Genomic DNA, 20,865 nt, shown 5'->3' on the forward strand with positions numbered 1-20,865 from the left:
TTCCAAAGTTTACATCTTTAAGCAACTTTTTGCACAAAGTAGTTCTATTTGGTGTATGAAACTAAAGGCCCAATCCAATTTGCAAAGGGAAACCTTAATTTTTTCCAAAGTTTACATCTTTTAGCAACTTTTTGTATATATTAACCCTCTTATATGGATTCCTTAATTCGATGAATATTAAACTACAACAAATTGAACACTCCCTCTAATCACAAACCCAATTTGCAAAAAGCTTTATTCTTTTCAAAGTTGACATCTTTACGCAACTTCTTGCAGAAATCACCTCTCATAATACCGAAGAGTAATGATATGTACACCCAAAATATACATGTCACTGCTTTTTAAAATCGTAGGTCTCAGTTTTAATAAATGTGATTGACTAGGCCAAACTACCACATCTGTGTGTAACGTTTGAGTGCATATATCTTTACTCAATACCGAATCACAAAATAACATAAAGTATATGCCGAGTGAAAAGATGCCAAATTGTAAAGCAATGGGCTTGGGCCGTATTCCATAAACATATAAAACCCTTGCAGCTAAAGAAGAAAACTCAAAAAAGAGTATAGATTTTTTTTCTTTCTGTGATTTTTTCAGAGAGAGAGAGAGAGTAGTGACAACAACAGCAAGGGGCTGAGCAGTCACACTCTCATCTTCTCGTCTTATTCATCATCTTCTTCATCCTTGTTCATCATCACACTCAGACGCAAGGGACTGATTTCGCCGCCGTCTCGCCACCGCAGCTGGTCCAGTTCTCAGTCGTGGTGTCGCCATTTCCTTCAAGGTAAAATTTGTATAAATTCACACTTTTGATCTATGCATCCACCCACCATCTCCGTCTGTAGATGAATATGAGGTGTTTGTTTCTCTGCCTAACATCTCTGATTTTACATATGAGCTAGTGTTTTACAATACAGTCTAAATCTAACTCAGATGCTCGGAAATGATGTTTGAAGAACTCATTTGTATGATCTGATATACATTATGGAAAAAATCATCGAAATGGTGAAATAAATAGTGAACAACCTTTGATTACTTTTTTCCCTTTTGTCTTTTGAGGAAGGAATGGAAGAATCAGATTGCCCGGATTGGATTTTGTCCAAAAAGTCTTACTTTGTGTTTATATCTTTCTTCATTGCTTTGCTCATATGAAAAACTTAACCATGGTTAAAAAAATCACAAATTAGTTTGTGGCAACATTTGGATCTGTTTCTTTGTTGTTGTATTGTAGGAATCATTTGAACTAATCTGATTGTCTGCATAAGCAAACTTAGTGGTTCTTGTTTATTTGGGAAGATTTATGCTCTCTCATGAATACAAAATACATAATATTTTGGGCTAACTACATACACTGTTTCAAACAGGAAATTTTCTCATTTGGTTATCCTTTGATTGTGTAAAGTATCATTGTGCTGTATTCAACAATGCTCTTTGTTTTCAATAATAACCATATGTGAAAACATAGATATTAGTATTTAATTGATAAAATTTTGTTAATATAACCAAACTATTAGTAGTTATATATAATTTGTAGCTCGAATGATTAAGAGTAATTTGATTAAATTAGTAAAATTTTATTGATTAAATTTGAGTTTAGGGTACTAAATATATACAATTTTAAAATACAGTGTACCAAATATATACGATTTTAAAATGCTGCAAAATCACAGGGTAGCAATAAGATATTTTGCAAAAACAACCTTTCAAATATTTTGGGCTCATTAGTTTGAGTTATACACTGAAAGTTTCTATAGCAGTTTACTATGCATAGCATAATGTTTTTAACAGTGTTATACGAAATATATTAGTGCAGAGAAAAAATCGTATGAATTAGGAGCATGTTTGTGAAACTTGATAATAAGCATTCTCATGTTGTTTATATCATTGTTGATAGCATATTTAAATTTGGATTCTGCATTAGAATTCTATGACTATAAAGATAGATTCTGTGATAATTGGTAAACTGATTACATTTTCAGTGTCACAAACTAATAAAGGTTCTTCCTTTCTGTGATTCTGTTCAGAGTGATGACAACTACAGAAGAAACCACACGCTATCGCGTTGGCTACGCATTCGAGCCCAAGAAAGTGACGACCTTTATCGTAACATCCTTCGTCGACCTCGCCAACCAGAACGGAATCGACCTCGTACCCATCGAACCCACCAAACCACTCATCGAACAAGGCCCATTTCACTGCGTAATCCACAAACTCTACGGTCAACAATGGAAGCAACAGCTGATCGAGTTCACATCCAAATACCCCAACGCAGTCATCATCGACCCACCTGAGAAAATCGAGCCACTCCACAACCGGCTGACGATGCTGGACTCGGTGACCCGGATCAACATATCTCAACCGAAAACCAGCGTTGGGATCCCAAAACAGAAGGTGGTCGAAGACGGCGAGACTATAGAGGAGTTGGGGCTGAAGTATCCGGTGATAGCGAAGCCGTTGTTGGCCAACGGCGGAACGACGTCGCACGAGATGTGGGTGGTTCTGAACAGCAAAGGGTTCGAGAGTGTGAAGGATCAGACTCCGTTGCTGGTTCAGGAGTACGTCAACCACGGCGAGGTGGTGTTCAAGGTCTACGTCGTCGGCGACCACGTGGAGTGCGTGAAGCGGCGGTCGTTGGCTGATATTCACATCACGGAGGAGGAGGACGGAGAGTGGTCCGGGGTTTCGATACTGCCGTTTTCTCAGATATCGAACGCTGCTACGGTGGAGCACGAGAGTGCGAAGGTGGACGACGCCGAAATGCCGCCGCCGAAGCTGGTGGCGGAGCTGGGGAGAGAGCTGAGGAAGGCGTTGGGGCTTCGTTTGTTCAACTTTGATGTGATCAGAGAAAGTGAGGGAAAGTATGCTGTGATTGATATCAACTATTTTCCTGGGTTTGCAAAATTACCACATTTTGAGCAAATCTTTACAGATTTCCTACTCGATCAATGCAAGAGCAAATGCAATTAATATATATATATATATATATATAAGTATCTCATTCTTGTCTTTGCTATGAATCGAGTTTTAGTTTCTTGCTATATGAATAATATATAATAATAATAATATAAATATCGAATTATTATTCGAATTACCTTTTTCATTTTTTACCACTTTTTGTTGGTTTAATTTGTATTTTGGATATTTTTACTAATGATGCATTTGTAACTTTGCATTTTCTACTACACTACTTGTTGAATTCTCTCTCTTATTGTTATAATTATTATCTCACCTTGAGGCTTGAAACGATGGATGATATTTTTATTCGGGTTTTTAGTGTGACAATTTCTTAATTATACTTGATTTAATAAATTATTTTTCAATATCTTGTGACAAGAAAAATAAATTGGGAAGTATGGTAACAAAAATTGGCATAAATTACTAGTTATGCCCAAAAAAAAAAGAGAATTAAATACATGTCTTTAAGAAAATTTATCATTTTTGCCCCTTGAGCTTCAATCTATTCAAATCTTGTTCTCTCAATTATTCATGATGTTAAAAAATTCATCTGAAATATACACGTTATTGATATATCATACATTTCATTCTAAGTGGAAATCAGATAGATGGTGTGACATTTTGGCTACTAATGTGGCAATGTCACGTGTAGAATAATAAGTAATTTTGTCATCTGAACTTTGACCACAATCAAGCTGTGTCTCTTTTATTAAAAAAATAATTAAAAATTCTAATTTTTTTAAACTTAATTTTTATTTTAAAAATCATAGAAAAAGATTAAGAAAATAAAAAATACTCAAATTAAAAATATCAAAATATTAAAAATCTAATTAATGAAAAATAACTATATTTTTTTTACTTTTTTCTTTTATTTTCCGATATACAAAATATATTTTTAAAATAAAAATTAAAAATAATTCCTAAAATTAAGTTTTTCCCCATTCTTCATTCTCCTCCTTTTCTTATTTTTCTTTACCAATTCGCTTCATCTTTCCCAACCACCCCAAGTTCTACAGCAAAATGGATGGTCAGGGGAGACAACAGAGAATATCATATGACACAAGAGGATGGAGGATTGGAGGACGTTTGTATTGTGCAAATCTAGAATTGAACGGCCGACGTCAACCGACAACCTATAGTAATGGTAATTAATTGTCATCTCTTAGATACTACTATTTGCAGTTATATATTTCATTCTCAGCAGTTCATAACTTCGTGGTTATTGAAAACATCCATTTATTCAATTTTACATATGAAATTACTAAAAAGAAAAAAAAAATTGTAATATGAGTTTGTATTTGATGAACTCAAAGAACATACCGAAAAGAAGGAAGAAGAAAAATATAACATGAATTAAATGATTAATGTTTCAGAATTTTTTTTTATTTGTCTTAATCTTTTCAAAAAAAAATTTAAAGATTTTAATTACCTTTTTTAAGCAAATAATATTTTTATAATTTTTAAATTAATTTTTTAATAAAATGGGCACAATTTAGTAATGGTCAAAGTTTTAGAGACAAAATTGCTAATTACTCTACTAGTGGCATTGATCAGCGACCAAAATGGCCTCGTCATATTCTATTAGCAACTAGTACAAATTCTAACAAAAATCATGCATTTTAATAATGTGTATAATTCGATGAAATTTTTAACATCGCGAATCATTTGAGGACACGATCTGCATTGGTAATAGTTCGGAGGAAAAAAATGTTATTAATTCTATATTTAATATACTCAAAGTATCCATCAAAGAAAGAGAACTACTTGTCCTCTTGGTTTCATCTTCCTCGCAAGGTTAATTTCTTTTTGTTTAGTTTAGGTGATAAATACTATCATGGGAATTTACTTATTTGGTACCCTATATTTTTGCAAATATTTTGGTACCCTCTGTTTTCAATAATGCTCATATGGTACCCTGTATTTTAAAATTATACATATTTGATACCCTAGACTCAGATTTGATATATAAAATTTTGTCAATATGATCAAACTGTCATCAGTTATATGTAATTAAGTAATTAAATTTAAATTTGGAACTTACATAATTGATAGCAGTTTGATTAAATTGGTAAAATTTTATTAATTAAATTTGAGTTTAGGATACCAAATATGTACGATTTTAAAATACATGGTATCATATCAGCATTATTGAAAACAGAGTGTACAAAAATGATACTTTGCAAAAATACAGGATACCAAATGATTACCAACCCTACTATCATTTTGCTTTGGACCTTTGAGTCTTAGGCAGTCTTATGTACCCAAAATCGAAAAGATTGAGAAAATTACCAAAGACAATTTCGTTATTCTTTAAGATGAGTTTTTGAGAAATGTACCATTAATTATTGTTGAGAGAGATGAGTTTTATTATAGAAAGATATGCTTTTCCCCAAGCCAAAGTTCGAAGCTGAATCGTAGCCAACCAAGGTTATTATCTGCTTATTGATTAATTGTATGCTTATGGAAATAATATGATAAAATTTATTTATTTATGGGAATTCTCCTATGAAAATGACTAGTAAAGGAGTGAAAGCACAAAGTATATATATATATATATGGAGCTTTTTAGGTAAGGTCGTCACTTTTGTTCTTAGTGTCAGAGCGTTTTCTATTTTCAGTATTTTGATAAATTATAACTCAATTTTTTTGTATGATGATGTACATTATAGTTATAACAGATATCCTACTAATTTTTTTAAAAAAGTTTGAATAATTTACAGTGTCGAAATCAGAGTTTAAATAGTTTTTTTCCACACATATAAAAAAAATTGGGCACTTGTACAATTAACTGTTTGAACTTTGATTTTGACATCATAAATTATTCGAAATTTTCTGAAAATTAGCGGGATGCATGTTATAACTATTGTACACCAACATGCAAAAAAAATTTATTATAATTTCTCCAAATGCTAAAAATAAAAAACACTATAACTGTAGGGGCAAAAGTGATGCCCAGCCTAAAAAAATTCCTATATATAATTTAATTATTTTTTCTTTTTCATAAAAATATATATATATATATATATATTCTCATGTTAGCAACTGCTCATAGTAGGAGCATATGGAAATGAGTTGCTTTTTAGTAAAGAATATATTGTTTATTTGATATTGACGGTAATGGTTGTAAGTTTTTCCTAACTAATGATGTATAAATAATTGTTTATTCTCTTTAATTTATATTCGTATGTCTAACATGCTTGAATTTAAACCAATTTTGACTTTCTTGTCTAAAAGCATTTTTGTTTGTTGTTTAGTGTTATGTTGCTGCATTCATACTTGTAAAAAGTTCATGAGCATAAGTTCATATTAATTGAACAACATTTTTTGTTTTTATTGACGCGGTTTTTCGCCAACAGTATATTACATAATTAGTTAGAAGGATAAACCGTAATAAGGGTAATAACACTTAAGGATGCTCGGAATGAGATATTAAGAACACTTGTTCATTTTACGTGGCTTGGAGGCTAAAATCTCTCTAATCCACAAGTCGATATTATTACTGTATATCTCTCTATATTTTGACAGAGTATTTGCATTACAGAGAAAAAACCCAACCATTTTCCTATACAAGATCTTTGTATTTATAGAAAAACCATCCCATGTGAATACAAATCATTCCTGTGACCTCTCTTGCACAAATGATGAATATTACAATATATATTAAGGTATGGTCTAATCATTAGGTAAAACTGATCATGGGTCGTCTGGCATGATCGGACATGTGATGTCTGATCATGCACGTTTATGTTACGTGTCCGAGAATTTAGGGATAAAACGGACATGTAATGTCTGATCACACGTGTTTATATATAACGTATCCAGGTTTATAAAAACTCCTCGAAATGGCAGATCTTCAGCGTACCCTGACTTGGACATAACGCCAGCTCGCGTCTAGGACGCTGTGCTTTATATGCGTCTCCAGCTCATGTCCTATTGCTCCGTATTCATCAGCTCGTGTTATTTGTCCGGGGAGTCTCACTACCTTTGCAGAGGATTTATTAATCCGTGGATCATCTAGTATTGTCCTTGGCTAGCCAGCTGTACTCGAGTTGCCTAAAAGACCCGGGATGAAATATCAAGACGTACAGTTTTGCTAAATACTTTTGATGCTTTCCTATAACTATTTTGATCATGAGATAACTATCTTTAGAGACTTGATTTTGATGCAATTATCCCATGTGAAATTTTTGGATAAAAACTCTTGTCTAGTGAAAATATTAATGTGTTGTAATAAGTTAAAATAGGTTGCACTAATCCATGTTCATGTTTGTCAATTTTTTTGAAATTACAAAATATATCTGTACGTCCAGAGTGTATTCCCTAAAAATGAGTATATTGGTGCACTTCTTTCTGTTTTTTGATACCGATATGATTTTCGATGAATTTTTTTTATAACCACGTATATTATAATTATTTAGAGTATTATGTAAATTTTCGAAAAATTCCAAATAGTTTACATTACCAAAAATAATGTTCAAATAAATTGTTGCATGAGTGACTGTTTTTTCTTATACGCGTGAAAGATAACATGTTCGAACTATATTTTTTAGATTGTAAATTATTCAAAATTTTCTGAAAATTTATAATTGCTCTAAGTAACTAAAATGTATACGATCATAAAAAAAAATTTACACTGAAAATCATTCCAAAACCGAAAATAGAAAAATAGTACACCGATGCTCTAAGAAACATGGAGTGCACTAGCATTTTCCTAAACCTTTTCCTAACTAGAAAAATATTAAAATTCATCGTAGTTACCAAACTAACCTCACTCTATTACAAAAAATTTTAACAGTACAAAAATACTGCTAGCCAATAATACGAAAAAGTTGGTAATAAAATTCTTATTTTATAGTGGGACCATAACCCTATATAGTTTCTTTCAAAAGCTGTCAAAAACAGTAAATAACTATGTATAAAATACTGTGCAAGAAGGTAATAAACCGCATTTCAAAATATATATATAATAATAATAATAATAAAGGATTATTTTATATGGTGATAATATATGACTAAGGTGTGTCTAGAATTATATTAGACCATAACATTTTTAATTCACTGGTTGTGATTAATTACATATTATTATATGCAAATAGTGTGTATAATTTAAGTGTATCTCAATTATTAATCTTAATAAAATAGACGACTCGGATGATGGAACAACACAAGTCCCGTCTCCGTACGGGGCGGGACATCACCCGAATCCTATACAATACAATCTAATATAATTTGCAAATACCAACCCTATTTTGCAAACACCTTTATTTTTTAATGGAAAATAGACCTTACTAAAATCCCTCAAAAGTAAAACCTAATAGAAAAAAAAGCTCAAGAGAAGGTATTCTTTTCGTATTCACCATACATAATTTGTTAGTTGTCAAAGTAAGTTTGAGGGACAAAAATATTAATTATTTTATGCAAATCGTAATAGGGCACAGTCTGATAGTATCAATAGTTTAGTAAAAAAATTTAACTGACGATATATTTTAAGAACTCAATAAGATAGTGTCAAAAGTTCAGGGTAATGATATGTTCACCCAAAATATATACCCAAATATTACACACGGTAACGTATCACTACTTTTTAAAACACTGAGTCTCAATTTTAATATATGTGATTGACTCGATTAAACTATTTTATTTTATATTTTAGTTTCACGTATCATTACTCGAACATTACTCACATTTGTCTGTTAGTATTTTTTAACAGCGAATTTCAATTTTAATAATTATGATTGAATAGAGTAACGGTGTATATTTTGGCTGCTCATGAGTTATTCTTTGTACAAAGTATAGCTCTCATGTATTGACTACTGTATTTGTCAGAGTATGAAACAAATCGGCCGACCCAATTGACTAAAACCTTTATTCTTTCCAAACAGTACATCTTTCGTCAACTTTCTGTACAGAACAGACCTCGTATACAGGTATCTTTAATATCTGATGAATACGAAACTAAACCAAACCGCAAACCCACGTTGCCAAAACCTTTATTCCATTCAAAGCTGACATCTTTATGCATGTAACGAAATCAAAATACAACAAAAGTATACGCCAAATACTAAAGATGCCCATTCAGAACCAATGGGCCTAGGTTGCATTCCTTAAACCTATAAAACCGCATAGCCAAAGAAGAAGAAGACTCAACAAATACTAAAGATCTTCACTTTCTGTGATTTTTTGAGAGAAAAAGAGAATCCAGACTCGAGAAACAGTAAAGATCTTTTCTTTCTGTGATTTTTTTCTGTGTGTGTGTGATGACTGTCAAAGCTGGAACCCCACGCTGCCGCGTCGGCTACGCATTCGACCCCAAGAAAGTCGACACCTTTATCTCACCTTCCGTCGTCGACGTCGCCAGTCGGAACGGCATCGACCTCGTGGCCATCGAACCCGACAAGCCACTCATCGAGCAAGGCCCGTTTCACTGCGTACTCCACAAGCTCTACGGTCAAGAATGGAAGCAACAGCTGACCGAGTTCGCAGCCATGTACCCCGGCGCAGTCATAATCGACCCACCTGAGAAAATCGAGCCACTCCACAACCGGGTCACAATGCTGGACTCGGTGACCCGGATCCAGATAACCCAACCGCAAACAACCGTTGGGGTCCCAAAGCAGAGAGTTGTCGAGGAAGACGAGACTATAGAGGAGTCGGGGCTGAACTATCCGGTGATAGCGAAGCCGTTGTTGGCCAACGGCGGAACGACGTCGCACGACATGTGGGTGGTTCTGAACAGCGAAGGGTTCGAGAGTGTGAAGGATCAGACTCCGTTGCTGGTTCAGGAGTACGTCAACCACGGCGAGGTTGTGTTCAAGGTCTACGTGATGGGGGACCACGTGGAGTGCGTGAAGCGGCGGTCGTTGGCTGATATTCACCTCACGGCGGAGGACGGCGGAGAGTGGTCTGGGGTTTCGATAATGCCGTTTTCTAAGATATCGAGCACGGCTGCGGTGGAGCACGAGAGTGAGAAGTTGGATGAGGCGATAATGCCGCCGCCGGAGCTGGTGGCGGAGCTGGGGAGGGAGCTGAGGAAGGCGTTGGGGCTTCGTTTGTTCAACTTTGATGTGATCAGAGAAAGTGAGGGGAAGTATGATGTCATCGATATCAACTATTATCCAGGGTTTTCAAAATTACCACATTTTGACCAAATCTTTACGAATTTCATACTCGATATATGCAAATAATGCTATGAAATGAGTTGTGTTTTTTTAATTTCTAACTACATGAATAATGAATAATGAATAATTATAATATTATAAATATCAAATTATATTCAAATGACATTTTATTTTACCACTTTTTGTTGGTTTAATATAGAGTGTTTGTTGGTCGGTTTGGTCGGGTTATAACATATTTTAATTAATCCAATGTAAAAATCGAATTGCAAAAATTCAACTCTAACCCGTCCAATTAAAAAAAAAGTTTAACTCGTCCAATGTTTTAGGCAGTTTGGTCGGGTTAACCTGCCCAAACTAATCTTAAGTTTTTTAAAAAAAAATTCTAATAATTAAATTCAACAAACTAAAAGTACAGTATACATCTTCCAAAATTAGATATATTATTCTAAATTAAAACTTTAAAATATTATTCTAAATTTATTGTTAAAAATTTAAAAACAATATTTAATATTACATATAATATATGTAATAATATACATAATATGTGCATGTATAAATGAAAAACACTCTTAATCGGTTTATTCTGGTTATTTGGGTGGGTTGATATAATTCTCAAATTGTCCAATATAATAATTGGGCGGTTTAAATTTTTGTCGGGTTATTTGAGTTATATTTTTTGAGTTTTTTAGTTTGATTTGGATTGTTTATTCAAGTTGGAGAGTTTGTAAAAACTTTTGCATAACCCTACCATAATATGTATTTTGAATATTTTCTGTGTACTTATCTTATCTTATCATGTTGTGCATGGAATAGTGCAACTTGACATTTACTACTACTTGTTGAATTCTCTATCTTATTATTATAATTATTTTATACCTTGAATTATTATTAGGAAAATAGTCATTTAGAATTATTCTTCTCATAAACAAACAAAATGTGCCGGAATTTGAAAATTTTATTAATACAATAGATATATTAATTACAAAAAATAAAATAAAAAATCAATACACAGAAAACAACTAGAATTATATAAGGGTTTCATCTAAAAAAAGAATTATATAAGGGTAGATTACCATTTTAAATTTTTTAGTTTATAGGTACCTGTGGATGCCAAAAATCCACCAAATAAGAAATCTCTAGTCCCTGATTAGAACAGAAGGATAAATGCCACATAATCATGCAATTGGACTCGAGCCTGTAGGCCCTTTTTGAATACAGGAGTGTTGATGCTCAAAATCTCACCAAGGGAAAATATGAGATCAATGCGAGGCCCTCGGGCCATCATCATCTCGGGAAGTCGTCACACCATCACGTCACGAGTCTGGATCCATGCGTCATGGGATCAATGCCATGTGGCCCCCATTCGCAAAGCATAGATGCGAAACACCAGGCAGCCTAGCGCCCCAGCAGGCCCTCGGCCTCGCGCAGCCGCACACCAGGCGGCCTCGCGCCCCAGCAGGCCCTCGGCCTCGCGCAGCCACGCCCGCACACCAAGCGGCTTCGCGCCCCAGCAGGCCCTCGGCCTCGCGCAGCAGCGCCCGCACACCAGGTGGCCTCGCGCCCCAGCAGGCCCTCGGCCTCGCGCAGCCACGCCCGCAGCATCAGGTGTCTATGCGAATGGGGGCACGCATCAAAGGAGCCTCGCCACCAAGGGGCTCGCGAGGAAGTCATCTCACCTCGCACCTGTCTGTCAAGGCCCCATGCCTATCATTTATGCATGCAGGTGACCTCGGGGTGCTTCAGGCATCTCGTGTCAGGGACCCGAGAGCCTCGCCTCACGCCACCACCTTTACGCGCGCCCAATGTCCCGTCCCCTATACCTTGGGACCCCAATGCTTAGGGGCCCAGGTATGAGTTGAATGGAACGTAATTGTACGATCTCATACCCCAATGGGTACGGCCCTTAAGACCTTGTATGTCGAAATACGGACACCTGTACCAGTGGGGGAGTGGGAATGCAAGGATAGGAGTTATGGCCCGTACGTCTACGGCCAAGAGTCAGAGTCGACACCACTACCACCTGCACCACTACGTCTGCCACCACTCCTCTGACATGAGTACGGACAAGTAGTGGAGACATCTTCCTGACGCCTGCCCCTGTGCTGGATGTACGACCACAACCTCTGAAGCCACTCTCCTGACAAAGTACTTATGTACCACTTGGTCTCCTGGACCACCATGTACCCAGGGCCATTAGAGCTTACTATAAAATGAACTCTAACCCCACCTGAAGGGGGGTTGGAAAATTCATTGTAAGGAGAGGCTATTGAGAAATATACCAAGGCTTGCTCTATCATTTATCTGTGTTTACTTTTCCTTAAAGTTTATTCACAGTTCTTATATAAACATTACCTGACCTACCTTTGAGTTTTCCGATCTAATTTCGTTGACGAGATTTCACCGTCAACAGTACCCAATTTCTATTAAATATTACAATTTACCATTTAAAATTTATTCAAGGAAAAGCTACAATATACTGATTGTTTGTTTGTTTCTCTATCATTTCATGAATGTAATTTTTTTTCTCAAATCTTAATTTTTTGTTACCCCTATTTTCGTTACATAGAGAAGTTATAACCGTAATTTTTTGATGTAACCATGTACAATGTAATTATAGGAAATTTCCCACAAAATTTTGAGAAATTCAAAATAATTTACTATACAAAAAACAATGTTTAAATAGTCTATTGCATGCACGTGAAACAAGTTGTTGGAACCTCAATCAAGTATAAAAAAAAAATTTGAGATTTACCTATAAAAAATCTATAATATGGTCATTTTCACCCTTTTTTCCATTTATAACCCTCAATAAAGTTCAAAAAATTGAGATTTACCGTCAATCAATCTTCTTTAGGAGAAAGAAGTCAATCGTCTTCTTGAGAAGATTTATCAAGTCTTTCTTTGGAAGAAACAAAGCTCGATATTTGGGAGAAGAACAATTACCATTTGTTGAAGGGCACTCATACATGAACTTGATAACACAAACTTGGTTTGAAGATTAGTTATAAAAGTTTTTGCAATTCAAGTTAAGAAAGAGATAAAAAAATGGAAGGAAGGAAAATTTTAGAGAGAAAAGTGGAGAGAAGAAAAAAAAAATAGTTTGGTAAGAGGGAAGAGTGGAAAAAAAACAAAATAAGTGGGACCATGTCAAATATTTTCTCTCCAATTTGGAGAGAAAGTGGAGGAGAAAAAATGTGACTAAATATTTGATAAATACATGACTATAATGTCCTTATAAGTTGAATGAATAAAGAAACATTTGTAAGGATAAAAATGTCTTTTTCTCAATCTTAATTAAAATAATAAATGAAGAAAATATAATGATTTTTTTTTCATTTTCTTTCCTCTTTTTATACCAAACATAAAAAAGAGAAAATGTATTTATTTTCTTTCTTTTACTTTTTCTTTTTTTTTTTCTAATTTTTCTCACTTCCTAATTTCTATCCCCTCTACTAAACATAGGCTTAACTTAGAGCATTTATAATGGAGTGCCAAAAAGTTTGTGCAATGATATACTTAGCACATCTTACAAAAAGTACAACTCCAATGATGTTCCAAAAAGTGTGTCAAATTTGGCACAATATATAGCATGGGTCAAATTTAACACAATACTACTTTTTTATTTACCATATTGCCACTAGCTACTATAATTTAGTAGTTGACAATTAATGATCAACCATATATCATTTTTATTTATTTTTTTACTGACAAATTTCTTAGAGTACATAATTTGGATAATAAAAAATAATTTTTGTATGTTCTCAATAAATATTAAATGAAGTATTGAATTTTTTGTGTTAATTTGCATCTTGTGCATTTGAGCACAATTATAAATATTAGGTTAAATATAGCCTTAACTCATTTTTTGTGTTAAATTTGGCACAAAATTTACATCTTGCATTGGAGACGATCTTATTAAACAAAAAAAAAATACTATAATTACAATTTTCACTTTAAATTTAATATTTTTTAATGGTAAAAATAATAGGGTGTAAAGACTAAATTATAGCTTTTAATAGAAAATGAAGACCTATGTCCTCAAAATTTTGAAATGAGAACCTAATTAATATCATTGGTATAAAATGAGTACCTCAAGTACTATTTATCCATTATATGATTGGCATTATATTATTATTAATACTCACAACCATATCTTTTACAATTGATCTTTTTAGCTTTTGTTTGATCATCAACTCTTCTATTTTATTACTCTAACTTAAAACATATTTATTCTATTGCTCTCTCTCTCTCTCTCTCTCTCTCTTTATCTCATAAATGTGAAATGCATCATCATTATTATAAAGATAATAATGCACTAAACATACTATTTTTTTAAAAATGGTTGATAAATGAGTGAGAATTATTAGTACTATTAAAGTAATAAATAGAAAATATTAATAAAACATTTTCATTTACTTATATATAAATGATTTAAAAAAATAAAAATGAAAAGTAAATTATTATTTTTTTTAAAATGAGATAATAAAGATAAAGAATCTGAAAGCAAGGCATAAATATTATCACTCATCATCTCTTATAGTCTCAGCATTTATTATTATTATTATTATTATTATTATTATTATTATTATTATTATTATTATTATTATTATTATCTCACTTGAAAATGAGAGATGAGGTACATCTCACTATAGTTATGAATCATTTCATTATTTTAAAGCAAATACTTCTATGGAAAGGTCATACACTTTGACTACACAATGGGCTTTTTGGATGGATGTGATTCATTGTTTTTTATATAATTTTATTCAATGATCTTACTTAAGGTGGTTCAATTATTACTTAAAGAGCAAATCTAGCTATAATAAAATATGGTATTTTTAAATATTTGTAAGTGGAATGTTTTAATCTTTAAATTTTGCTGCCTACTAGTTAGGTATATAGCAATAAATATATACAAAAAAGAATTATATAAAAAAACCACTTGTAATTAACTATTGTATTGTATGTATTTATTATGGATATATGGAGAAATTAAAGATTTTGGCTATGGATAAATAATATAAATAATATATGATATATTTTCTCAAAAAAATCATATGATATTATGTTTCATTTAAATAAAATCTAGTTATTCATATGTTACATTTTCTTTGAATTTTTTCATAGGAATTTAATTATTTATTAGTATATTATACATGTCTAATACGTTTTTTCATTCCAAATATATAATATTGCAGAAACCGGTAAATATATAATTTCATTTACTAATAATTAAGTTAGAATAATATATTAAAATAGCATATTAATAACTATATTACATTGTGAATATATATACATAATAATAGATATGTATGTATTTATTATGGGAAATTAGGTAGGTTAGTTGATGATGTTGAAGGTAATAATGTCTAATATATTATAATATAATTAGTAAAATATCCAAATTAACTTATTAGGATTTGCTAGTTGAACTCTCTTGACCATTATTATAATTAGGTGTGTTCTTAAGTTTTTCGTTGGCAATTTAGTCTTTGAAAAAACATTTTCAATCAAGTTTTTTGTTTTTTGTTTATTTTTATTTTTCAATATATAACATTTCCAAAAAATAAAAATAGATATATTATAAAATTACATTAAAAATTTAAGAAGAAGAAAATAAACAATAAAGATTAATTTTTAGAATTCAAAAATTTTGATTCTCAAGGACTAAAATGCAAAATAGCAAAAAAAAAAATTGGAGATATTTTATGTTAAAAAATCATAAAATTTATTATTGAGTTTTATGATAATTATGACATATGTGTAGATGTATGTGTTTGGGAAATTAGGTAGGTTAGTTGATGATGTGAAAGGTGACTATGGTACCTACTCATTATTAAGTCCTTGTTTAGATTTAGACAAGCATGTTACTAGCTTGTAGTTTTAGTATTTTGTCATTTTATTGAGTTATATAAATATATATTTTTTCTTAATTATTTCCATAGAAGGAATGGAGATAATAAAATGAGAAAAATTGTTTATAAGTGCATTACTTTGAGTACCAATTAAATCCATATATATATATTTCATGGCAACATTTTCAACACTATCAACTTCATGGGATGGCTACTAGTTACTACTATATACTATATATATATATATGTATGAGACAAATTTCTATATGGGCTTCACTTTAAACTTTATTGGTGGGACTCTCAGTGTTTCTCGACCCGTGAATAGTTTTTGACGCGATTTTTTTTATGACCGTGTATATTGAGCTATTTAGAGCATCTGGAAATTTTCAGAAAATTCCGAACAATTTACAGTACCGAAAATTAGGTTCAAACATGTTGCTTTCCACGCGTATAAAAAAAAATTAGTCACGAGTACAACAATATGTTTGAACTTAGTTTTTGGTATTGTGAAATATTCAGAATTTTCTGAAAATTTGCAGGATGCTCTAAATAGCTACAATATACACGGTTATAAAAAAAATCGCATCGAAAACTACTCACGAGTCGAGAAACACTGAGAGCTCCACTGATAGGACTTAAAGTGAAACCCCTATAAAAAAAATTGTCATATATATACATTCATAACAATGCATGAGAGGAAAAAAGAGTGTTTAATAATAATAAAAATTAGGTTTGAGTAAATTACTTGTTTTAGTTTTGCATCGATGCCTTAAGTCACAAGCAACACATGTATATTCTCACCTAATAGGTAACAAAACCTCTTGACTTTTAATCACACACTTGGTTATTAGATATATAATCATATATATCAAATTAGTTAAATAACACTTTACTATATTATATATATATATAGTAAAATGTGAGTATATTTTGTCTTGAGGCCTATGACTATCCACGTTATATATAACTTATAAAGACAATTATATTGGTTTAATGTGAGATTTTTAACCCTTATCCAACAAAAATGTCAAATCTCTTGTCTTTATTATTATTATTAATTATATATTTTTCTAATCTCTCTCTTGAGCAGCTTACACGTGGCAAATAATGTATAAAAATTAATTAACTAACTAATAATTAATTATTATTAATATAATGAAACATCAAAATCAGTAACTACTGGTCATTAAGTTTAGTTAAACCATAATATATATAACGTATATATGGGTCATTAGTCTACCTATAGTTTCTAGATACACCAACTAATTATGTTCTAATAATATGATCCTAACAAATTAATAATTAAAAATAGTTTAAGGATCAATCTATGCATGTTACTCATCAGCCTGCATATTATATAATATTATAAATATAACAATTTTCTGACAGGTGTTTCACTTTAAATATATGATGCGCATAATAAAATTCTGAATAGTTTAGGGTACGAGAACTATGTTCAAATATGTTATTGCACGCGTAATTAATTTTTTGGATGCACGTAGAAAGCAACATGTTTGAACCTAATTTTCGGTACTGTAAACTGTTTGGAAATTTCTGAAAAATTTGCAGGATCCGAGAATACTAAAAATAGATGAATTATAGTAAGTAATAAGAACACTACTAAAACTATATAATATTTAATATATATTGTGTATACATATAAAGAGTTTCACAATGAATACATTAATTGGTAACAAATATATGGAATTACAAATGAATTAAAACTCAGTATAAAATAAAGTATATCATCATCGCATTATATATATTATGATTCAAAACCTTCTAAACTATTTGGTGTACATGTGTGTATATATATATATTATATTATATATGCATGTACATATATAACCCTTTATGAACAAACCCTTATATATATCAATGACCTGGAGATGAAATAATTCAGTCTACGAGATTGACCAATGTCTGAGAAGATGCTAACCTGCCAATTATTATATATATATATATATAATATTTTCGTAAGCAATAATTATTAATAATTATTAATGAATAATAAAACATATATAGTATAGTACACTTACTCCATGATATCCTTCCAATAACAAGAATCTTCATCATTTGCTGGTTCATGATCATCTTCTATAAGATCTCCCCAAGCTTGATCAAAGTTGGTTGATGATGATGAGTAGTTATTATTAGCCTTATCATTACTCTTATTATTATTTTGGTTTTTGCTATCACTACTGCTACTCATCAACATCATATCATCACCATCACCATCATCACCATCATTATCATTCGGTGAGGCTGCAGATGAAACCAACCTAGGAAGTTGATGATTGAAATCATCATGATGATGATCTATGATCATATTGGCAGAGTTTGATAATAGTTTGGAGCCAGACATGGTTGTGTATGGATTATCATCTAAGCTTATTATGGATTGTTGTTGATGAGTGGCTTCCATGGGATTATTGTTCATTAATGGTGGAGCATTATTATTATTATTATTATTATTAATAACAAAATGATCATCACTACCCAAAAGGCCACAACTAATAATGTTGTTGTTGTTGTAATGATCTTGTACTGACCTTAAGTACTCATCAACTATAGAGGGTTGAAGATTTTGATTACGATGATTGACCGAGGTCAAGGCTGAGGCTGAGACTGAGGCTGAGACTGATGATCCTAGAAGACTAAGCATTGCTTCCATATTAGGACTAGGAGTAGGAGCACTAGTGCCTAGAACTTGGAAAATATTGTGAAGAAGTTGGAGTTTTGAAGGGGTTGGTGATTGGGAAGTATCCCATGCAGTAGTGTTGTTGGTTGGATTGAGAAAGTTTGAGGCAAAGTTGGCAGCAGCAATGAGCTGTGGAAGATTGGAGAGAATAGTGAGATCAGTCCTAGGCCTATGAGTAACTGGATCAATCCCCATTTGCAGAAGCTTCTTCTTCAAATGAGTGTTCCACAAGTTCTTGATTTCATTATCTGTTCTCCCTGGAAGATGTCCTGCTATGGTTGACCACCTAAACATAACATAACATTATTCCATCATTCATATATCAGTTTACACAGAACCGAACTACCATGTATATCAAATTGCTTAGACCGATTTAACACATGTTCATAAGTCAGTTTACACAGAACCGACCTACTATGTATGTCAAAGATAAGCATGGGAGTTCGGTTACATGAGAACTGACCTAGGTAGGTCGGTTGTGTGTGATGATGATGAGTTTACTTTACTTACTTGTTGCCAAGAACAGCATGGAGATTGATGATGAGTTTCTCTTCATCTTCAGAGAACTTTCCTCTCTTGATATCAGGCCTGAGATAATTAGTCCAACGAAGTCTGCAACTCTTGCCACACCTGTTCAGACCAGCAAGCTTAGGCAGAGCTCTCCAGCTTCCATGGCCATGTCTTCTGATGTAATCCACAAGCTTCTCGTCCTCTTCTGGAGTCCATGGCCCTTTCTTCAACCCATTCTCATCAGAAGAGGGTGATCTCCCCATAATTATTAATAATCTATATATTAAGTTAATTAATAATTAGTTAATTAACAACTAACTATACAAGAAAGAAAAGAAAAGAGAAGAGATTATGAGTAAAGATTAACCTTGTTAAATCAGGTGGCTTAGAGAGAGATTGATAATGAAGAAGAAGATTATTTATAAATAAACTTTACTATTAGCTTTGAAAACACATATGTCAATGTATATATAGAGAAAAAGAGTAGAGTTGGTTTGGTGTTGGAAAATATGTCTGTCTAATACAACATAAAATTCCAAGCTTGTCCTTGTTGTTCTAAGTATCTATCTTTATATAAATATATATATATATATATTAGATCATTCTAAGGTACGCATACCTTTTGCGTTTTTTTTTAAGAATAGTTTTCGACCACGATTTTTTTATAATATTGTATTGTAGTTATTTAGAGCATTCTATAAATTTTTAGAAAATTCCGAATAATTTACAATGCCAAAAACACTACAAGAAAGTCTGAAATTAGAGGCAGACTTTGTTCGCCGGTAATGTACAGGTTATTAGTAGAAGACTACTGGTTCTACCGCTAATAATGTAGAAATATATATATAAAAAAAAATTTATTAGCGGCGGAAACCTTCGTCGGACGTAGTTATGTTATAGTGAAATTAGGTTCAAACAGGCTGTTTTCTACCCGCATAAAAGAAATTAGTCACGTCTGCAATAACATGTTTGAATCTAGTTTTCGGCACTGTAAATTATTCAGAATTTTCTGAAAATTTGCAGAATACTCTAAACAACTACAATAAACACGGTCATGAAAAGAAATCACGCCGAAAACTGTTTACGAGCTGTAAACACATAAAATATGCACTAGTGGATAAATTTTTAGGTATGCAAGATAGAATTATATGTATATATAGAGTAATGATATGTGCACCTAAAATATACACTCAAACATTACACATAATAATGTGACAGTTTAACATAGTCAATCACATTTATTAAAGCTGAGACCCACTATTTTAAAAAACAGTGACACATCACTACAAAATAATGCCTATATATATATTGCCTATATATATATGTATGAAGTAATGCTTGTACGTATAGATTATAGGTTTGAGATCATCACACGCAATACTATTGAGTCTTTCTATATATAGGCCCCACCCACTCCACTCTAAAACACACACACATTAATTCTTTGGTTTTAAGTTCTAAAATATGTACTTAATTTCAATGAACATATCCATTTCATCATGACTTTTTTTTAAACACAAATATATATATATAAATATATATATATATCTATATAGAGCAGCATCTATATACTATATTACCTTTATTAGTTATGTTCAAACGTATCAGTTAGAGCTAATGTTCGAATAATAATACTTCCGTATTCCACAAGTACTCTATTCTATTCTCTATTCTATATATATACCTAATTGGAATTTTAACAAGTTTGACTGTATATATTATTATT

At 32.1% G+C, this 20,865-nt stretch overlaps 3 protein-coding genes across 4 annotated transcripts; 2 read left to right on the forward strand and 1 right to left on the reverse strand.

The window, feature by feature from the left end:
* Positions 1-552: 552 nt before the first annotated feature.
* Positions 553-3,182, forward strand: LOC133834218 (inositol-tetrakisphosphate 1-kinase 2-like). Its single transcript, XM_062263752.1, has 2 exons — positions 553-784; positions 2,025-3,182. Exon 2 carries the CDS (start codon positions 2,029-2,031, stop codon positions 2,965-2,967), a length of 939 nt encoding a protein of 312 aa, XP_062119736.1. The 5' UTR covers positions 553-784; positions 2,025-2,028; the 3' UTR covers positions 2,968-3,182.
* Positions 3,183-9,212: 6,030 nt separating this feature from the next.
* Positions 9,213-10,139, forward strand: LOC133777798 (inositol-tetrakisphosphate 1-kinase 2-like). Its single transcript, XM_062217538.1, has one exon. The coding sequence runs from the start codon at positions 9,213-9,215 to the stop codon at positions 10,137-10,139; it is 927 nt and encodes a 308-aa protein (XP_062073522.1).
* Positions 10,140-17,559: 7,420 nt separating this feature from the next.
* LOC133834219 (transcription factor MYB53-like) lies at positions 17,560-19,640 on the reverse strand. 2 transcript variants are annotated; one of them, XM_062263753.1, is made up of 4 exons: positions 19,507-19,640; positions 19,140-19,415; positions 17,968-18,915; positions 17,560-17,867 (listed from the first exon to the last, which is right to left on the reverse strand). In XM_062263753.1, the coding sequence occupies exons 2-4, from the start codon at positions 19,400-19,402 to the stop codon at positions 17,828-17,830; spliced, it is 1,251 nt and encodes a 416-aa protein (XP_062119737.1). In that variant the 5' UTR covers positions 19,403-19,415; positions 19,507-19,640; the 3' UTR covers positions 17,560-17,827. The 2 variants fall into 2 exon arrangements, with proteins under 2 accessions (XP_062119737.1, XP_062119738.1); XM_062263754.1 differs by lacking the exon at positions 19,507-19,640 and having other exon boundaries at positions 19,140-19,490.
* Between the last annotated feature and the right edge of the window lie 1,225 nt (positions 19,641-20,865).

The sequence above is a fragment of the Humulus lupulus genome, chromosome 5 (genome assembly GCF_963169125.1).
Source record: "Humulus lupulus chromosome 5, drHumLupu1.1, whole genome shotgun sequence".
Taxonomy (NCBI): Eukaryota; Viridiplantae; Streptophyta; class Magnoliopsida; order Rosales; family Cannabaceae; genus Humulus; species Humulus lupulus.